The following is a 19,234-nucleotide window of genomic DNA, read 5'->3' on the forward strand; positions in this document are numbered from 1 at the left end:
TAGCTTTCTGGACATGGACAGTATACCGTACATACATTTTCAATGGAGGGACAGAAAGCTCTCGGACTAAATCTAAAATATCTTAAACTGTGTTCCGAAGATGAACGGAGGTCTTACGGGCTTGGAACGACATGAGGGTGAGTCATTAATGGCATAATTTTCATTTTTGGGTGAACTAACCCTTTAACAATGACACTAAACATCACATTCTCAAGCAGTCGTCAGTGCGACTCTCACTAGCTGGCCTCCGTTCCGTACGCAATACAAGAGAGGATGTTTGTTTATCATAGCAGAAGGATGTTTGTTTATCATCAGAATAATGCTTACGAAAAAAAAAAGTGCAGATGATGAACGAATGACAAGGAAGCAAAAAAAATTACATACAGTAGGCTACACATTAGTAATTACAAAAAAGAGTTGCTTTTTAGTTGCCAACAGCACCGCAGCTCCAGACACACAATGACAATCAACCAGTGTTACTCACATGTGGAGCGAATCAAAGCAACATCCGCGTCTGTTTTCAGGCCTTCCTGCTTCACTCTCTCTCCAGCGCTGTACAGCTTTCCTAATATTAATGCGGGTCTTAAAGCTCTTGCCCAGACATAACCCTTCATTTTCCAGTGATTTCTTCTGAACTTTTCTCATTTGTACTGTGATGAGAATCTCTATTTCTGCTGCAGTCTTTCTTCAGTTCAAATCTCCCTCTTAATCGTTCTCTCTCATCCACGGTCATACGCCCCCTAATTCTGATGTTTGTTGTTGTGTCAGTCCGACTAACATCCAAACAGCATATTTCAAAAACGTCTCTTTAATGGCTTAGGGGTTAAGCCACAAATGCCTCTCCGTCACTACCATGGACTGTTCGATGCCTCAGATGATAGATAGGGCCCTATGATTTCCGTGATGCGGAAAACGCGGACGGAATCACGGAATTTACACATGAAAACGGAATTTGCATATATTTTGTTGACATATTAAATAAACGATTTTTTTTTTTTTTTTACTTCTCATTTTTTCAGTTTAAAACAACAAACGTAGAAAGGTCTCTACCTAAACCGTGGCCAAATGGCATTGTTAAACATGTTGCCTAGTAACCATATGTCCTTATGTTCCCGCGTAAGGAAAAAAAATGTCGAAGCGAGCTCGTCAAGGGGCCGTTCACATGTCGTGTCTTTCGCGCGCTCAAGTTCGTCATTTCAAAAGTAGGCGCGCAGCAAGCGTGCTCATAATTGAAGCGACGCGCTCATTTTTTCCAGGCGCAGCGAGATGAAAACACCTCAACTTAAGAACCAGCAGATCAACTTCACCCTTTCCGTAACAACATTGAAAGCTCAGTCAACATAAAGGATGGGGGTGCACCACAAACACTACGGGTGTTTTTCTCTTCTCCGTAAATTACTCTTGTAGCAGAGCTACAGCAAGCGTTTCTCGCCGGTGGAAATCCATTAGCTACTAAAACTTCTTTGTCGTTGTGGAGAGCGCACGGTTGCATAGCAACGACAGACGCCATGGGAAAATCGGACCTAATTTTACTATTAATAATAAAAGATAAGCTAATGTGCATTGTTTTTGTAAATGTCAGTAATTTATCTTTTTTTGCTTACATGGAGGGGTCACTGATGATGATGGGTTAACACTGTACTTTTAGGCTGTAATATGTCATTGTGTTGGCTTTCTGTCAGGCACATATCGTTGTTTCAGTGTTTCTGTCTCCCTGCAGCATGGCTGCATTTAATCTTTAATTTAATATTCATCAATCCTACCTTTTAACTGTTACCTTCATGTTACTGTTATTTTTGGCCAGAGATTTGTTGAAGGTTTGGCTGAATTTTGGAAAATTTTGCTTTGCTGAATATATTAACAGTTTAAATAAAAAAGCTGAATTGTGATTTTGTGTAACTGGATTTTTAAAGGTCAATGCTGCTTAGAAGTGAAAAGAAAACAAGCAAATCCGAAAAATCCGAAAGGACTGAAAATAAATCCAAAAAAACGGAATTTGAGAAAAAATAAAACAGATTTCATATGGCCCTAGATAGACCCTCACCCTGGTCCAGGCCTTTGAGTAGGTCAGCCTGGTTCATTCATTCATACGTTTGCGAACCAGCCTAGATGTTATCTAGCATGGTTTGGATGTAACAAAAATATCCTCGGGGAGATTGCTTGCTAAATTCTCTTTAACCCGAGGCATTTGTCCATAACCCTGCGCACACATCCACACAATAATCGCGTAACATGAATTTAAAGGAACTATGCGAGCAAAGTTAAGGCCTCATTATACTTCTGCGTCGGACCTACGCCGGAGCATATACGCCGTAGGCAACGTGTTGGTTTTAATTTATTCTTCTGCGTCGTTGTCCGCGTTGACGCGCACCTAGGGAGCATGTGAAACCCAGAGGGAGGGGTTCTGGCAGACCAATCACAGCGCTTGCGTCCGTGTAGAATTGACGCATTGTTAAATTTTTGGAGAGGTGCACGTCAGGGTACGCCGTAGGGTACGTGCGCTACACACAGCCTGCGACGTAGCTACGGCGGCAGTTCGACGCAGAAGTATAAATAGGCCTTAAGGGTGCTTCCACGAACCCACCACCTCATTGTGCAGGTCCGGAAAAAAAGGAAAGGCTCACCGGAGCTGAGGACTTATGACCTGTGTGATGGAATGGCTGCGTCCCCCTTATTATCATCACCACCCCGTCACCCTTAAATCGCCACTCTTAGTCAGGTTCCCCACTGGAGTAGGTGTAAGAGAGAGAAGGGGCGTTGTAACAACCAGGACTGGCGGAATGCGATGAGGCACACTTGAATCGAATGGAGCCGTGTCACCGTCACTGTTAAAGTAACTAATCCACTTTCAAAAAAAATTTTGCTGATAATTTACTCACCCCAATGTCATTCAAGATATCCATGTCTTTCTTTCTTCAGTCAAAAAGAAATTAAGGTTTTGGAGGAAAACATTCCAGGATTTTTCTCCATTTAATGGACTTCACTAGTGGCAACCAACGGTTTGAAGGTTCAAATGTCCGTCTCAATGCAGCTTCAAAGTCTCTACACGATCCCAGTCGAGAAATAAGGGTCTTATCTAGCGAAACGATCAGTCATTTTCTAAAAAGAATATATATATTTATATAATTTTTAACTGCAAATGCTCGTCGTGTACCATCTCTGAGATGTGCCACGCATTGCGTCATCACGTTGGAAAGGTCACGCATCACGTCATCTAAGTTATTTGTCTGTGTACTCTGGTTCAAAAAGGTAGGGAAGGGCGAAAAATCCCATCTCATTTTCTCCTCCAACTTCAAAAATGTCCGTTGTTATTTTTTTTCGTGACCTTTCCAACGTGATGACGTAAGAAACGGTACAAGATGGGCAAAAAGTGAATATATATATTATTTTTTTTTGAAAATGACCGATCGTTTCGTGAGATAAGACCCTTATTTCTCGACTGGGATTGTGTCGAGACTTTGAAACTGCATTGAGACGGATATTTGAACCTTCTTTGAACATTGGTACAGTTGGTTGCCATTGAAGTCCATTCTGTGTAGAAAAATCCTGGAATGTTTTCCTCAAAAACCTTAATTTCTTTTCGACTGAAGAAAGAAAGATATGGATATTTTGGATGACATCGGGGTGAATAAATTATCAGCAACATTTTTTTTTTAAAGTGAACTAATCCTTTAAATACCAAGCAGGACACATGTCCGTGCAGGGATGCACGTGTCACTAGTGTTGTCAAAAGTACCGACTTTGGTACTAAGTGGAAAAAATGTGACGCTTTGAGCGCTGTTGAGGGGAATCGTAAACACCTCTGATTGGCCATTGTGTTCACGCATTCATCAGATTTGTCTGTGATTGGCTACAATGATAAATGCACGGGAGCGTTAGAGAGCAAATGGAAGTGTTTAAAAGGTTTTTTTTTTTTTTTTTTTTAATGGGAGCGGGAGCTTTTGAAAGCACAAGCAGGCGTCTATCAGCGGACCGGTCCACTGATAGACGCCTGCCTTCAAACACTCCCGTGTGTATCTGTGTTGCGCTCAGTGAAAATCGTAATTGATGTATATTTAAAACATGTTTTTGAAGAGCTAATCCTTGTAGCCACTCACATACATATTTGATGAACGTGTGAGAACAACGGCCATTCAGAGGTGTTTACGATTACGCTCAACAGCGCTCAAAGTGTCACAATTTTTAAATTTCAGTATCGACTTGGTACCGAAGTCTGCAATTTTGACAACACTACGTGTCACTGCCATCAGGCTGAAGAATGGCCTTTCTTTCCCATCTTTCCCTTTGGAAGATGAGCCGCTGGAGCCACCGGGATCACGTACACTTTACCTGGACCAACCCTTCTGAACACTACCTTCCCTGCATGTGCCCCAGCACAACGAGGACACCAGATCCCCTATTTATATTGGACACTTTTTCCACTTTGACACTTTCCACACACCTCTCCGAGGTCAGACACATCATCCACTGTGTCTGTCGCTGCTCCTCCCGCCACACCTGGCAGATATTTTCCTTCTAAGTGGCCATAGAAAATGTTGTGCTTCGGGCCAGACCAATTCAAACATAGTTTCAAATTCAAACATACGAATCATAAGCTCCCATAGATCATCATATGCACGGCTTTGATAGGAGGGAAGTGTATCAGACTTAGATGCAATGTCTGTTAATTACTCCACATCTAGTTCCTCTGAACCAAAAGTCAGCATCCCATCCAACCTGGGCCAGATACAAGAGCCGCTTCCCCATATCCTCAGCATTTAATGACAGTGCCGAGTTCCCTCAAAAGGGAACAATGAGTATGAAATAGTGGATGTAGATGATAAGAAAGGGATTCATTAACTTAATCAATTTCTATTCAAACTGAACTGATTAATGATGCAAGTAAATGTAAAAATAAATATATTTCAGCTAATAAATGCAATGATCTGAACATATACAGGTCCTTCTCAATAAATTAGCATATTGTGATAAAGTTCATTATTTTCCCTAATGTAATGATAAAAATGTAACTTTCATATATTTTAGATTCATTGCACACCAACTGAAATATTTCAGGTCTTTTATTGTTTTAATACTGATGATTTTGGCATACAGCTCATGAAAACCCAAAATTCCTGTCTCAATAAATTAGCATATTTCTTCCGACCAATAAAAGAAAAGTGTTTTTAATACAAAAAAAGTCAACCTTCAAATAATTATGTTCAGTTATGCACTCAATACTTGGTCAGGAATCCTTTTTGCAGAAATGACTGCTTCAATGTGGCGTGGCATGGAGGCAATCAGCCTGTGGCACTGCTGAGGTGTTATGGAGGCCCAGGATGCTTGGATAGCGGCCTTAAGCTCATCCAGAGTGTTGGGTCTTGCGTCTCTCAACTTTCTCTTCACAATATCCCACAGATTCTCTATGGGGTTCAGGTCAGAAGAGTTGGCAGGCCAATTGAGCACAGTAATACCATGGTCAGTAAACCATTTACCAGTGGTTTTGGCACTGTGAGCAGGTGCCAGATCATGCTGAAGAATGAAATCTTCATCTCCATAAAGCTTTTCAGCAGATGGAAGCATGGAGTGCTCCAAAATCTCCTGATAGCTAGCTGCATTGACCCTGCCCTTGATAAAACACAGTGGACCAACACCAGCAGCTGACATGGCACCCCAGACCATCACTGACTGTGGGTACTTGACACTGGACTTCAGGCATTTTGGCATTTCCTTCTCCCCAGTCTTCCTCCAGACTCTGGCACCTTGATTTCCGAATGACATGCAAAATTTTAGCAACCACTGAGCAACAGTCCAGTGCTGCTTCTCTGTAGCCCAGGTCAGGCGCTTCTGCCGCTGTTTCTGGTTCAAAAGTGGCTTGACCTGGGGAATGCGGCACCTGTAGCCCATTTCCTGCACACGCCTGTGCATGGTGGCTCTGGATGTTTCTACTCCAGACTCAGTCCACTGCTTCCGCAGGTCCCCCAAGGTCTGGAATCGGTCCTTCTCCACAATCTTCCTCATGGTCCGGTCACCTCTTCTCGTTGTGCAGCGTTTTTTGCCACACTTTTTCCTTCCCACACTTTTTCCTTCCCACACTTTTTCCTTCCCACAGACTTCCCACTGAGGTGCCTTGATACAGCACTCTGGGAACAGCCTATTCGTTCAGAAATTTCTTTCTGTGTCTTACCCTCTTGCTTGAGGGTGTCAATGATGGCATTCTGGTCAGCAGTCTTACCCATGATTGCGATTTTGAGTAATGAACCAGGCTGGGAGTTTTTAAAAGCCTCAGGAATCTTTTGCCGGTGTTTAGAGTTAATTAGTGAATTCAGATGATTAGGTTAATAGCTCGTTTAGAGAACCTTTTCATGATATGCTAATTTTTTGAGACAGGAATTTTGGGTTTTCATGAGCTGTATGCCAAAATATTCAGTATTAAAACAATAAAAGACCTGAAATATTTCAGTTGGTGTGCAATGAATCTAAAATATATGAAAGTTTAATTTTTATCATTACATTATGGAAAATAATTAACTTTATCACAATATGCTAATTTATTGAGAAGGACCTGTATAACACAATTTTAAACATTCAGTAAACAACTCACCATGGACAGAAACATTAAAGGTCCTATCATTGTTATTGATGCTGATGATTTTTAGTTCATATTCTCCAGAGTCTGTGGATCTGATGTCCATGATGGTCAGAGATCCAGTCTGATGATCCAGCTTCAGTCTGTTTCTGAATCTCTCAGTATCTTCATTACACTGAACATCTGTACAGATACAACTGAGATCTCCGTTGATTTGAGCTATACGAGTGTCATTAAAATACCATTTGATCTTTTCTCGTTGGTTTGTGTCAACACCAGTGAACAAAGTGACTGAATCTCCCTCCATCACTGACACTTCATCTGATCCAACACCAATACCTGGAAAATAATTCAACAGTTTTATAAATGGCATTTTAAGCCAAACAAAACTAAACAATTTTGCTGTGAATATGTTTTATTCTACAGATCACAAAGATTGTGTGTAGAGAAATAGCATATTGTCATAGACCTCTGATGCATAGGCTATTAATCATATAAATTATTTTCAGTTTACACTTTAAATATCCCATGTACATAACATTTTTACGCATTTACAGATGCTTTTATCCACAGTGACAATACACATTCAAGGTATATTTGATGAATATATAGGCTAGCCTACATACATACATATACATTATATATAGCCTATATATATATACATACATACATATCTAACAAGTGGTATGTGAAAATATATTCCATTAATTCATTATTTCATTTACAATAGTTGTTATATTAATGTTCATATCAGAATGCATATTAAGTTTTGTCACTGTTAAAATTAGACAACGGGTAATATTAAGACGTGGAATGCATAATGCTGATTCCTGTCTCTATGGGTTGATTATTCGTCAATGTGTTTGTAATGCCTCAGGGTTTCAGTAGGGGGATCGCTGCGCTTCTCTTCCTCATTCAATACCATAGACTGTTAAAAAATATGGACGTAGTGTGCGTGACGTCACCCGTAGGTTTCTGAAGAGCATTTTTGAAGCCTAAAGTGGGCGGAGTCGGCCGTAGCCATCTTGGCCTCGCGTCACCTTGCGTCACTCTCGGATAACAGAAAATGGGCAAAGAGGCGGGGCGTGGGTGAAGCTGGAGGAGCCTGGCTATGAAACCACGCTTGCGGCTCACCGCTCGATGTGATCGAGTTAGCTCAGGCTTGGGAGGTAATGCTATATGCTACTGAAAGTACCCTATGGAAAGTACCAAGTCTGCGACTGCACAGGGCCTCGCGCTAAAGTGACAGTTGATGATGTAAAGCCAATGAAAAGTTCCTGTTTTTGCCCTTCGAAATATTATTAAAAGACATGGCTACAAGTGAGACTGTGTATCGTGATTCTGTACTATTCTGCTAGTTGAAAATGTATTATGCTGTAACTTAACTATTATTCTGAGAGAGTGTGTGTGACAGTGATTATGTGCATAACAGTTACATGTCAGTCACTCTTGTTTTATAGTCTATGGTCCGTCAGCGCGGCATCGCTCGTCAAGTTCGTAGAGAGATTATTCAGTCCATTTTAAATTCTGATTTTGGCCGCCTCTCAAATGGGTTAAACCATAGATATATTACCTATGAAGTTCAAGTAAATGCGCTAGAAAATCCGCGCTCATTCAAGGATGTGCATTTATTGCATGGACGGAGAAAGCACCGACACCTGCAGGATTTCATCTGACGGTACATAAACATATTATAATCTATCTGTTCCGTGAGAGCAGAACAAACGAGCCTTTATATCTATAGACGTTTTTAAATCTGAAAACTCCAAAAACCAACGAAATTGTCAGACATCCATTAGTGCATGTTCACAGAGGAAAACAACTGAAATACAGCGCTGGTTGTTCTCTCGAACGATACTCGACGACAACGACGGAATCCTAAGCCGTGGGCGAAGTAATGGGTGTATTAAATTGTATGAAATAATCCCGAAAAAAGCACAAACACTGCAGAGATGGCAAGTTCAGCAGCTAACATTTGCTGAGGTGAAGTGACGGCTAGTAACAACAGCAGACAAACGGCTAGCATTTGGCTTGTTTGAGATGAGCAAAATCTGCGCAGAATCGATCACCGGTGATCAGCGCGAGATGCATGCCGGTTAGAAATGTGTCCGAGTGCGGTCCGCCTTGCTCTGATGTCATGCTGACGTATGTCAAAAATCTCTCGCGAGCGCAAGCCGCACGTGTCGGATTCTGCAGTCCAGCGCAGTTGCTCTCCACCGACTGCGCTGATCAAAAGCATGATGGGAAACGACTTACTGACGACACAGCTTAATGATCATTGGTTTAAACAACCGTGATGTATTGTTCTCTTTTAAAATGTTTGATTTTAAAACTCTGATATCATGTTTTATACGTTATGTGTGAATATTCCCAAACTATCTGACAGTGCGATCTCTATGGGTTATGCAATGTAATTTTTATTAAAAAATAATAATAATAAAAACACATATGTCTAAAGATTGTTAAACATGTATTTGGAATGGAATTAAATAAGTAGGCTACTTATGGGTGTCTTGTTCATTATATTTATTTTCATATAAAAGCAACAGAACTTAAATTCCATCCAGTTTATTAGCAACACTGTGCACGAGCGTGAATCCCGCGATATCCATCTTTGATCTCACAGGTGTCCGATCCACTGCGTGAAGAGCGAACTGTCCGGCTTGCCTGCTCTTTTTTCACTCCTCCTCTAACTGCAGCCGCCTACTCTCGCATACATTTCAGGCTAGGCAAGTCGCATCTCAAACAAGCCTATTGACATCAGCGGGAATCCACCTGTCACTCAAAGGTGGACACACCCTTAATTATGCAGAACTTTAAATATTAATCAACTAAACGGATGAGTTATAAAAAAATTCACCCCCCTCACAGTTGTTATGAAGGGCAAAATTAGCTGTATAGACCAAAGCCACATAGAGATCCAGGCTGTAAACACGTTTTTTTCTGCTGTAAAGTTGGTGATTTTAACATGGGGGAGATACAGATTTGACTCACTTCTGCAGCCAGCCTCAAGCGGCCAGTCAATGAATTGCAGTTTAACTCACTTCCGTGTTGGTTTCAAGAGAGAGAAACGGGGAGGTTGCCGCTTGGTTCAATACAGACGAGTGAAGGCGAGAGCTGCGTGGAGTTTTTTTTTGGTGTGCGGATTTGGTGTGTTGACGTGTCTCTAAAGCGCTCTCCTCCCTTCAGCTCTCTCGCTTGGTCAGTGTGTTTCGACTGAACGCGGATTATTGTTTGATGGATGGCGGCAAATGCAGCGAAATCGATTATGTCAAAATATAAGAAAAATTATAATGGAAATGGACCAGCAGAGACACTAGTTAGTGTTGATGATACGGATGTGGAAGATGATCAAATGGAATTAGGAAAGACAGGAGAAGAGAGGAATATAGACATAAGGGAAGATGTAGGTACAAAGAAAAGAAAGAAAAAACATCAGATAGAGGTAATAAGTTCAGGTGAGAGTGGAAATGAACAGGAGGTGAGGAATGTAAATTTGGATGAGTTGAAGGTAATATTGAAATTTAAAGAGGATGGTGGAATACAAAAGGTAAGTCCAATTGTATTAACGAAAGAGTTGAGGAAAGTAGTTGGAGAAATTAAGATTGCAAAAGTGTTAAATAACGGAGATTTGATGATAGTTTGTAATAGTGAAGAGCAAAGGAAGAAAATGTTGAAAATTAAAGTAATGTGTAAGCAGGAAGTGGTGAGTAGTAAGATTGTAGGACAGAGGCAGTGGGTAAGTGGAGTAATATCTGGCGTGCCATTAGGAGTATCTATGGAAGAACTTAAAAGTAACATCAACGGAGGGAAAATAGTTGGTGCTAGGCGACTGTTTATGAACAGAGAAGGGAATAGAATGGAGAGTCTTTCAGTTGATCTTAGGTTTGATGGAGTAATTTTGCCGGATAAGGTCAAGCTTGGATTTATTAGTTACTCAGTGAGGCCTTTTGTGCCTCCTCCTTTAAGATGTTATAATTGTCAAAAATACGGGCATGTGGCTATGGTGTGTAAGGCTAAGAAACGATGTGCAAGATGTGGGGGGGGAGCATGATTATGGCAAATGTGAAGGAGCAGGACCAAAATGCTGTAACTGTGGAGGGGATCATAGTGTTGCGTTTGGAGGATGTGAGGTGAGGAAGAGAGTAATTGAAGTACAGAATGAGAGAGCTAAGAGGAATATAACATATGCAGAAGCTGTTAAAGTGGTTGATACAAGGAATAAAGAGAAAGAAAGAAAGAGAGGGATGTGCAAAAAGAGAGGAGAAGTGAGGAAACATCAGAGATGGAAGGTAGGATTATAGAAGAGACAATGATTGTAAGTAAAGTAAATTTCTTGTTGTTCATAGCTGAAGTAATTAATTGTACTGCACAAACTGAAAAGAAGACAGCTAAGATTCAAATTATAGGCTAGTCAAGGCAGCAGAGAGATTCTTGGGAGTAAAGGACATATCATGGGTAATGGTTAGGGATGGGCTGATTAGTGAGACACAGTCAAGCCAGGAAGCATGGTAGGAGGAGGATTTTAATTTTACAATGGAATGCGAGAAGTCTTGTGGCTAATGGAATGGAGTTTAAAAGTGTTATTAATGAGATGGAAGTTAAACCGGATCTGATATGTAGGCTATACAAGAGTCATGGCTTAAACCTAGATTTGATTTTGTTATTAAAGGATATGTGAGTGAGAGAAGAGGTCGAGAGGAGGGTAATGGTGGAGGGTGTATTACTCTGATTAAGGAAGGCATGCAATATAGATCATTAGGCAAAGGTGTAACACAAGAGTATGTTGTGGAGGTATGGGTGAATGGAATAAAGTATGTAATAATAAACTTTTATAATCTTTCTATAAACTTTTATAATAAGAAATTAGTGTTGAGTGAGTTAGAACAAATAGAGGGTCTTAATGAAGATAGGGTGATTTGGTGTGGGTATTTTAATGCACAGAGTATGTTATGGGGAGGTTTAGTGACAGATTGTAATGGAATGCTGATGGAAGATTTGATAGATCGGAGGAATTTGGTATGTCTGAATGATGGGGGTAGTACAAGAGTAGATGTGGCTACAGGTAAAGAGTCTGTGCTAGATCTAACAATGGTGTCTGATTCAATTGCAGGGAGTGCTGAGTGGGAAATATTGCCACAAGATACTATTGGGAGTGATCATTATCCAATAATGATATATGTTAGTGTAAATGTGAGAGGAAGTAAGGTGAGTCAAGGAAATATTGGTAGATGGAGGTTTGATAAAGCGAATTGGGAAGAATTCATGAGTCTGAGTGAAGAGGGATTAAAGAATATTATAACAGAATCAGATAGATCTGTAGAAATGATAAGTGATGATATTGTTTATGCCATTCAAGTAGCAGCAAATAAATATATACCAAAGAGGAAAGGAGGTAGGAAGAATAAGATAGTTCCGTGGTGGAATGAAGAATGTGCAAGTGCAATAAGGAGGAAAAGGAAAGCATTTAGGATAGTTAAGAAAAAACATTATTTTCAAGATTTAATAGAGTATAAAAAAGCACAAGCTGAGGTAAGGAAGATTGTAAGGAAAGCTAAGAAAGAGTATTGGATGGCTTATTGTGATGAAATAGGGAAGAATACACCAGTAGAGGAGGTATGGGGCATGATTAAGAAAATGAAAGGGATTCAAAAGAGTAATGGATATCCAGTTTTAAGTATGGAGGGAGAAAAAGCTGTGGAAGATGGAGATAAAGTGGAAATGTTTTTAAAGGCATTTATTAAAGTTAATAGCTCAGAAAATTTGACTGAACAGAGTAAGAAAATGAGAGAGGGTGTGATGAAGGTATATCCTGAAATAAAGAAGAAAAAAGAGGCTGAAGATAATTTGTTAGATGTATCATTTTCTATGAGTGAGTTAAAGAATGTAGTAAGAAGAATGAAACAATCTACTCCAGGAGTGGATGGAATTAGTTACTGTATGATTAAGCATTTTAGTGAAATTTCTATGGAAGTGATTTTAACATTTTATTATAGAATATGGATGGAAGGTATAATTCCCCAAAGTTGGAAGGAAGCATTAATCATACCTATTAAAAAGCCTGGGAAAGATCCAAGTAATCCTATAAATTATCGTCCAATAGCTTTAACTTCTCATTTATGTAAGGTAATGGAGAGAATGTTAACTGATAGATTGACTTATCATTTGGAAAAAGTGAACTGGTTTTCTTCTTATCAAAGTGGGTTTAGGTGTGGTAGAGGGATTATGGATCCAATAGTATTTTTAGAAGATGAAATAAGAAAGGCATTTATAAATAAGGAAAGTGTCATTGCTGTTTTCTTTGATATAGAAAAGGCCTATGATATGTTGTGGAAAGAGGGGTTACTAATAAAGTTACAGAAGATGAGTATAAAAGGAAGAATGTATAATTGGATTAAAGAGTTTTTAATTGGAAGAAGTATTAGAGTAAAGGTGGTTGGAACTATATCTTCAAGTGGAATAATTGATAATGGTACACCCCAGGGCAGTGTAATAAGTCCACTTTTATTTATTATCATGATTAATGATGTTTTTTCAAGGATTGATAGAAGTATGGGGAAATCATTGTTTGCTGATGATGGGGCTATCTGGTTTAGAGGAAAGAATATAGAGTATAACATAAAGAAAATGCAATGTGCGCTAAATGAAGTAGAAAAGTGGTCAGGGGGAAATGGTTTTAAAGGTGAACTAAGTAACTTTTTTTACCTTAACTGAACAGCTTCGGAGTCATTGGAATGGTTATATTACTTATTTCGGGTTGAATGGTGGTCGTTTCGCACCCCCCTGGTGCCCGTGAGCGGAAAATACGCACTTGCAACTTTGAGCCGGCGGGCCGCCGGCCGCAGCGTCAGGAAGTCTCGCGTGATATCAGGTCTCGCGATGTAAACAATTGCTTTACGGCCAAAAGAAATCTGCTAAAATGCTGTCATTATTGCGCTCCCTCACGCTGTCCGAACCCGAATGAAGAAGACGTTTTAAAGAATGTTCCATCTGCTTTGATGTCGTTGATCTATAGCCTCTGGTGTCTGAGAATCACCAACGAGTTTTTACAACAGTGTTGTCAAATATCTATTCCGAAGCTGTGGGGGGAGCTCTAGAGAGAAACCTGCGAGCAAAAAGCGAGAATACAGCGAAGAAATCCCGAAGCTACTGAGTGCTGCTTTAAGTTTTCAGTGGAAAAGACAAAAATAATAGTTTTTACTAAAATGAGGAGGAATATGGATTATACAAAAAAGAATTAGAGCGTGTAAGTACAGTAAGGTTTTTAGGAGTTTGGTTTGATAATAGATTAAATTGGAGAGAGCATATTGAAAAAATGGTGGGAAGTAAGCGAGTTGTGAATGTAATGAGATGTATTTCAGGTCAGGAATGGGGAGCAGATAGATTGGCTTAAAAAAAAATAAAAATAAAATATATATATATATATATATATATATATATGATAAGATCTATAATGGATTATGGTTGTATTGTATATGGTTCTGCAAATAAATCACATTTGATTAAAATAGAAAGAATTCAATCTCAAACATTAAGAATTTGCTGCGGAGCATATCTAACTTCTCCAGTTTCGGCTCTTCAGGTATGGGTGAAATGCCTTTGCAGATAAGAAGACAGCAATTAATGGCATCTTATTGGGCAAATTTGAGAGGACAGAGAGAGGATCATCCAACAAGAAAAGTAATGAGTCCTAGTTGGGAACATGAGAAGAGAGAATGTAATAGTTTTGGATGGAGTGTGGGGAAATTAGTCAGAGATATGAGATTGGAGGAGGTTGGATATGCTCCAATAATTCCTTTATCTCCAGGGTAGGGTTGCACCAGCCGTTCGTAAGTTCTTTCTTAAATTGGAACGTAAAGTCCACACTAGATGCTTAGTAACTACTAGCTAGTTTGTAACTAACTCTGAACTTTATTCCGTTGCACCATTTGTTCGTAAGGCAGAATGTAGCTAATAGGTCGTAAGCTCTCCGTAAAGTAATGCGTAGTCGCATAATATGATGTTTAGCCTCGATGATCCAATAGCAGCCTTCAAATACCTGAGCAGATGTTGTGTTGAAATGCTGTGAATTTCAGTTTATCCTTTATTCTTTTGCCTCACGTTACTAACGGTAAAAATAAGTTTCCATTAAATACAATAGGCGACTTGATCATGAATAGCATAAGTGTTTTTATATGTAAATAACATCCAGAAACTGTATTTGAAATGAAATGAATAAGGATCAATAAATAAATATTGATACAAAAAACATAAGAAATTACGTTTATTGATTATGACTGATATTTGACATGCACAACATGGACCGATGCGCACAGAGTCAACGAGTGCTGTTTAGGACGGGTTCGTGTTAAAGAGCAGCTAACAAAGTAATCTTTTCACATAATGTTCTCTCTCTTAAAATGTAAGCGAGTGTAAATGTCAGCATAATCATACATGTCTAAAGAATTGAAGTCTGTCAGGTAAAAGAAGAGCTTATTGATGCAGTTCAATCTGTCTGATATTTTATTCCATCCGTTACTCCTGATCGGAGGCTGCCATAAGTATTTAGTTTATACGTAGAGTTACGCTTCAACTAAGTTTAATGGTGCAACTCAAAAATATTTAGAAGTGCGTAATTCGTAACTTAGTGTCCATTTACGTCAAAACTAGGCTAAGTTACAGTATAACTTACGCACAGCTGGTGCAACCGGCCCCAGTACCATTATGGGTTATGCCCCAACCAGAAGTAGATTTAAGTTTATTAGAAAAAAAACAAAAGGAAGGTTCATATGAAACAGAAGTATATAATGTAAGGGAGTATATTGGGTCAAGATATGGGGAATATATGCACATTTTTACAGATGCATCAAAAGATTCAAAACTGGTCATGTGGGTTCTGCATTCATTATTTCAAAGGTTAAAGTGTATAAGAATAAAAGGATATCAGATTGTTTATCGGTGTATACTGGAGAGATGTTTGCAATAATTATGGCAATAAGGTGGATTAGGGAAGTTAAAATATCCAAGGCAGTAATATGTTCAGATTGTAGTTCAGCTCTAATAAGTTTGAAGGAGATGAAGTCAGAAACAAGACAGGATATGGTAATAGAGATAATTCAAGAATTATATTCAATCAAACAAGCTAGTTTAGAGGTACAGTTTTTGTGGGTTCCAGCTCATATTGGGTTGAGAGGTAATGAGGAGGCTGATGCATTAGCAAAAAAGGCAATAGAACGAGAAATAGTAGATATACAGATTTGATTTAGTATGTCAGAAATTAAGTCAATTATTAAAAAGAATATTCTGAAAATATGGCAGCAATATTGGGATAATGAAATAAAAGGTAGACATATGCATTAAATACAGTCAATAGTGGGTAAAGGAAGAATATCAGGTAGGAGTAGGTGTGAAGAGAATATGATTACAAGATTAAGATTGGGGCATACAAGATTGAATAGTACATTGCATTTAATAGGTAAGAATCCAACAGGTTGATGTGAGGCATGTGAAGTTAGTGAAACAGTTGAGCATGAAGTAATGCACTGTAGAAGATATAATGTTGAAAGGAAAGAGTTGAAGGAGGAATTAAATAATATAGGAGTTAAGTTTACAATTCAAAATGTATTAAAGTCAGATAGGAGTTTAATAAAATTAATGGTAGAATATTTGGGAAATACTGGGTTAAATAAGCGTATTTAAAATAGTTTCTTTATTTTATTTTATTTTTTTGTCATGGGGGCTGAGAGTGGACGGAGGAGCTAAACACGCAGCGCCGGATGAAACTATGAAGCCTCTGTGCGGGTAAATAAAGGGAATTTATGTCGGTTGAGAGGTTATAGTATAGGAAGTGTCAATGGTTCATTTCCGAGATAGGTGGCGGTAATGCACATATTTGTCTGCGATCCGCCGTAAAAAAGCAAGAAGAAGAAGAAGAAGAAGAAGAAGAAGAAGAAGAAGAAGAACAAGAAAGCTGCGTGTGCGTGTTTCTTTAACCTTCTTCCGTTACTTTCCCCTTTTTTAAGGTAATTAATTACCATTCACAAAGTAATGTTGTTTTTAACACATGTTGATAGTACATTTCGTTATGTTACTGTGGTTTTATATGAGTAAAAGAGATGTTTTGCATGTGTATATTGTTTAAACTTTAAAGAGTTTCTTGCTAACTGAGGAGATGTGTAGCGTTATGCTAGCAGCCGGAAACCTCATGGCTCCGTCGTGTCCGAGTCTCATATACGAGTGTTTACTTTGTCGTTGGTGTTTCAGCTAGCTACTGCTGCTATGTCCACATGTTTTGCTGTAAGGTTTATTGTGTAATTTCACTATAAGGGTGAGTTCATGTCATGCTGAGACAATGAGTAGCCTACTGTTAAAAGTATAACAGCTAATTAATTTTAGTGTTAGGGCCTATGTGAGAACTCGTTTAAAAAAAGAAGTATTAAAATGTCATTTGATAACGTTGTTTAAAACAATTCACATTTCATATGGTCATTTAGTTAAAAAGATAATTTGGAATGCATTAAGAAGGTATTTGTGACTGTGGTCCTGAATCTGATGAGTGCATGAATATTGAAATATGTTTTCTTGTACACATTGTTCAAAAACTCATTCAATACAGACGAGTGAAGGCGAGAGCTGCGTGTGCGTATTTCTTTAACCTTCTCCCGTTACTTTTCCCTTTTTTTAAGGGCGCAACACACACACGCACACACATATACATATAAAATTTAAACTTTTCAGATTAAGTTTTTATATTAAGTCACTAGACCTAAGGATTTATAAGGAACCCATTTTCAATACATTTGGCCATATTTAATATATTTTTTCTTCATTCATAACAGCACTGTAGAACTTCGCACCCTCAGAAACACATAATTCTTCAAACACATAATTCTTCATCGACATAAAACTACCAATTAATATGTCTATTTGATCAACTCCAACCTTGAGTTGGTCAAGCTTTTTTTCCTTGTAGGGGGAAAAGAGAAATACAAAATATAAACAAATGTATTTATGTCGAGTTAAATGAAACTCAAATTGATTCAAATAATTGAATAAAAAAAATTCAGGTTTTTTTGTATATATATATATTTTTAAATCGTAGACAAGTAAAGAGATTATGCCTTAAACAAAACAAAAAAATTCTTACCATGGTCGAGCAAAATACTCGCTGAGATCAAAATAAAAAAAAAGTTCATTTCCCACACGTTTCCTCATGAAAAGATTATTCTGGTCCTCTGCTTTGGTGTCGTATTTGACAAAGTGAAACGATGTAAACGTAAAAACACGTACGAAATGATATTTGATATTTTAACCTCAAATAGGCTTATAGGATAAGAAAACACGCACACACGCGACATTCAAGTGCGTGTGAAAGACTCTGTTGTGGTAAGATTTGCACAGTTAACCTACCGGTATTCAAAGTGTTTGTTTCAAATCCGTGACAGATGTGAAGTGTGAGAATAGCTATTCGTGTCTTTTCGACAGGTTTCCGAATAGGAAACACCTGAGCATCATCTCTCGCTCATAACTCCTCTGGAAGATTAGCCTACTCTCCTCAAGCCTACATCTCTGAATTCAGATACCATTTAAGATGTCTAACTTTGATAGGTTTCCAGGTAACAGGATGAAGATTTTGGAAATATTTCCTCTGCCAAACAAAGTTTTTATTTGACTTTAAACTGTTCATGGATCAGGTTCATAAAAAGGACAGGAAGAAGACCTTCACCTTCAAACTAAACACGTACCCCCTCTCACACATATGACGTGTGTCCATCCAACAGGTCACACCACATTCACTTCTGGAGAAAACAGACCACAGTTTCAGATTGACTCAGAAGAGAAACTACTAGTGTAGCTACTATCACTTCAGTAAAAATGGTATGTGAGATGCTAGACTGTTTTAAATTATTTATTTTTTTTGTCATACCCAACAATTGAATGAATATACAACTATTTTAAAACTAATAATCTTTATTTTACCATGATATTTTGGTAGATGTACACAATATAACACTCTCCCCTGGTTAGTCAGACAATGACCTTTAAAAACTGTCAATGTTAAATGATAAAAAATAATGTATTAGATATTAAGAACATTTAAAGTCTTAATGAGACAGAAGAGCATATATGCATATATCTAAACACAACATGCCATCAGTGTGTGTGTGTGGGCGCGCATATGTGTGTATGTGTGAACTAGGAGGGTCGTCAAAGGGGAGGATTCGCACCAGTAACCCGTTTCATTGTGTTTGTTATAAAACATTTTGAATTATTTTTTTGTAAAGCATTATTAGGTCAGATCTTTCACTGAGCTATTGAAGAAAATGTTTCACATGCTGGTCTTGTTCTGTTTGTGTGGTGGTAAGTTATAAACATTTATATTGCGTATTTTAGCTTATATTCAGGTCTCTGTTTATGGTCTTTATTTGAGTGTACAGGGTCCTGAAATTATCAGGGAGTTTGGAAATGGAATATATGTTGGGTTGGGGGGGGTCTGTTGTTAATATAAACTAAACTAATGGAGGCTAAGAAAGGAAATCTACCATTGAATCTCAGTTTCAAAAATTGACATACAAATGGAAATCCTCCTTCCATGATTTACCCAGCAACGATCTTAAAAAATACTTTTCAAATTAATGTGGCAAAAAACAGAGGAATCCCGAGTGCATATTAAATTATTCAGATGCA

The 19,234-nt window shown here is 38.4% G+C and overlaps 1 protein-coding gene across 1 annotated transcript in view; it reads right to left on the reverse strand.

The window, feature by feature from the left end:
• LOC309476138 (uncharacterized protein) overlaps positions 1–17,777 on the reverse strand; it is a 104,593-nt gene extending 86,816 nt beyond the window's left edge. The window contains exon 1 of the mRNA XM_082139354.1: positions 17,694–17,777. Coding sequence (XP_081995480.1) covers positions 17,694–17,742 — 49 coding nt within the window. The 5' untranslated portion in view covers positions 17,743–17,777. The remainder of the gene's footprint in view (positions 1–17,693) is intronic.
• Between the last annotated feature and the right edge of the window lie 1,457 nt (positions 17,778–19,234).

The sequence above is a fragment of the Leuciscus leuciscus genome (genome assembly GCF_965113295.1).
Source record: "Leuciscus leuciscus genome assembly, chromosome: 15".
Classification (NCBI taxonomy): domain Eukaryota; kingdom Metazoa; phylum Chordata; class Actinopteri; order Cypriniformes; family Leuciscidae; genus Leuciscus; species Leuciscus leuciscus.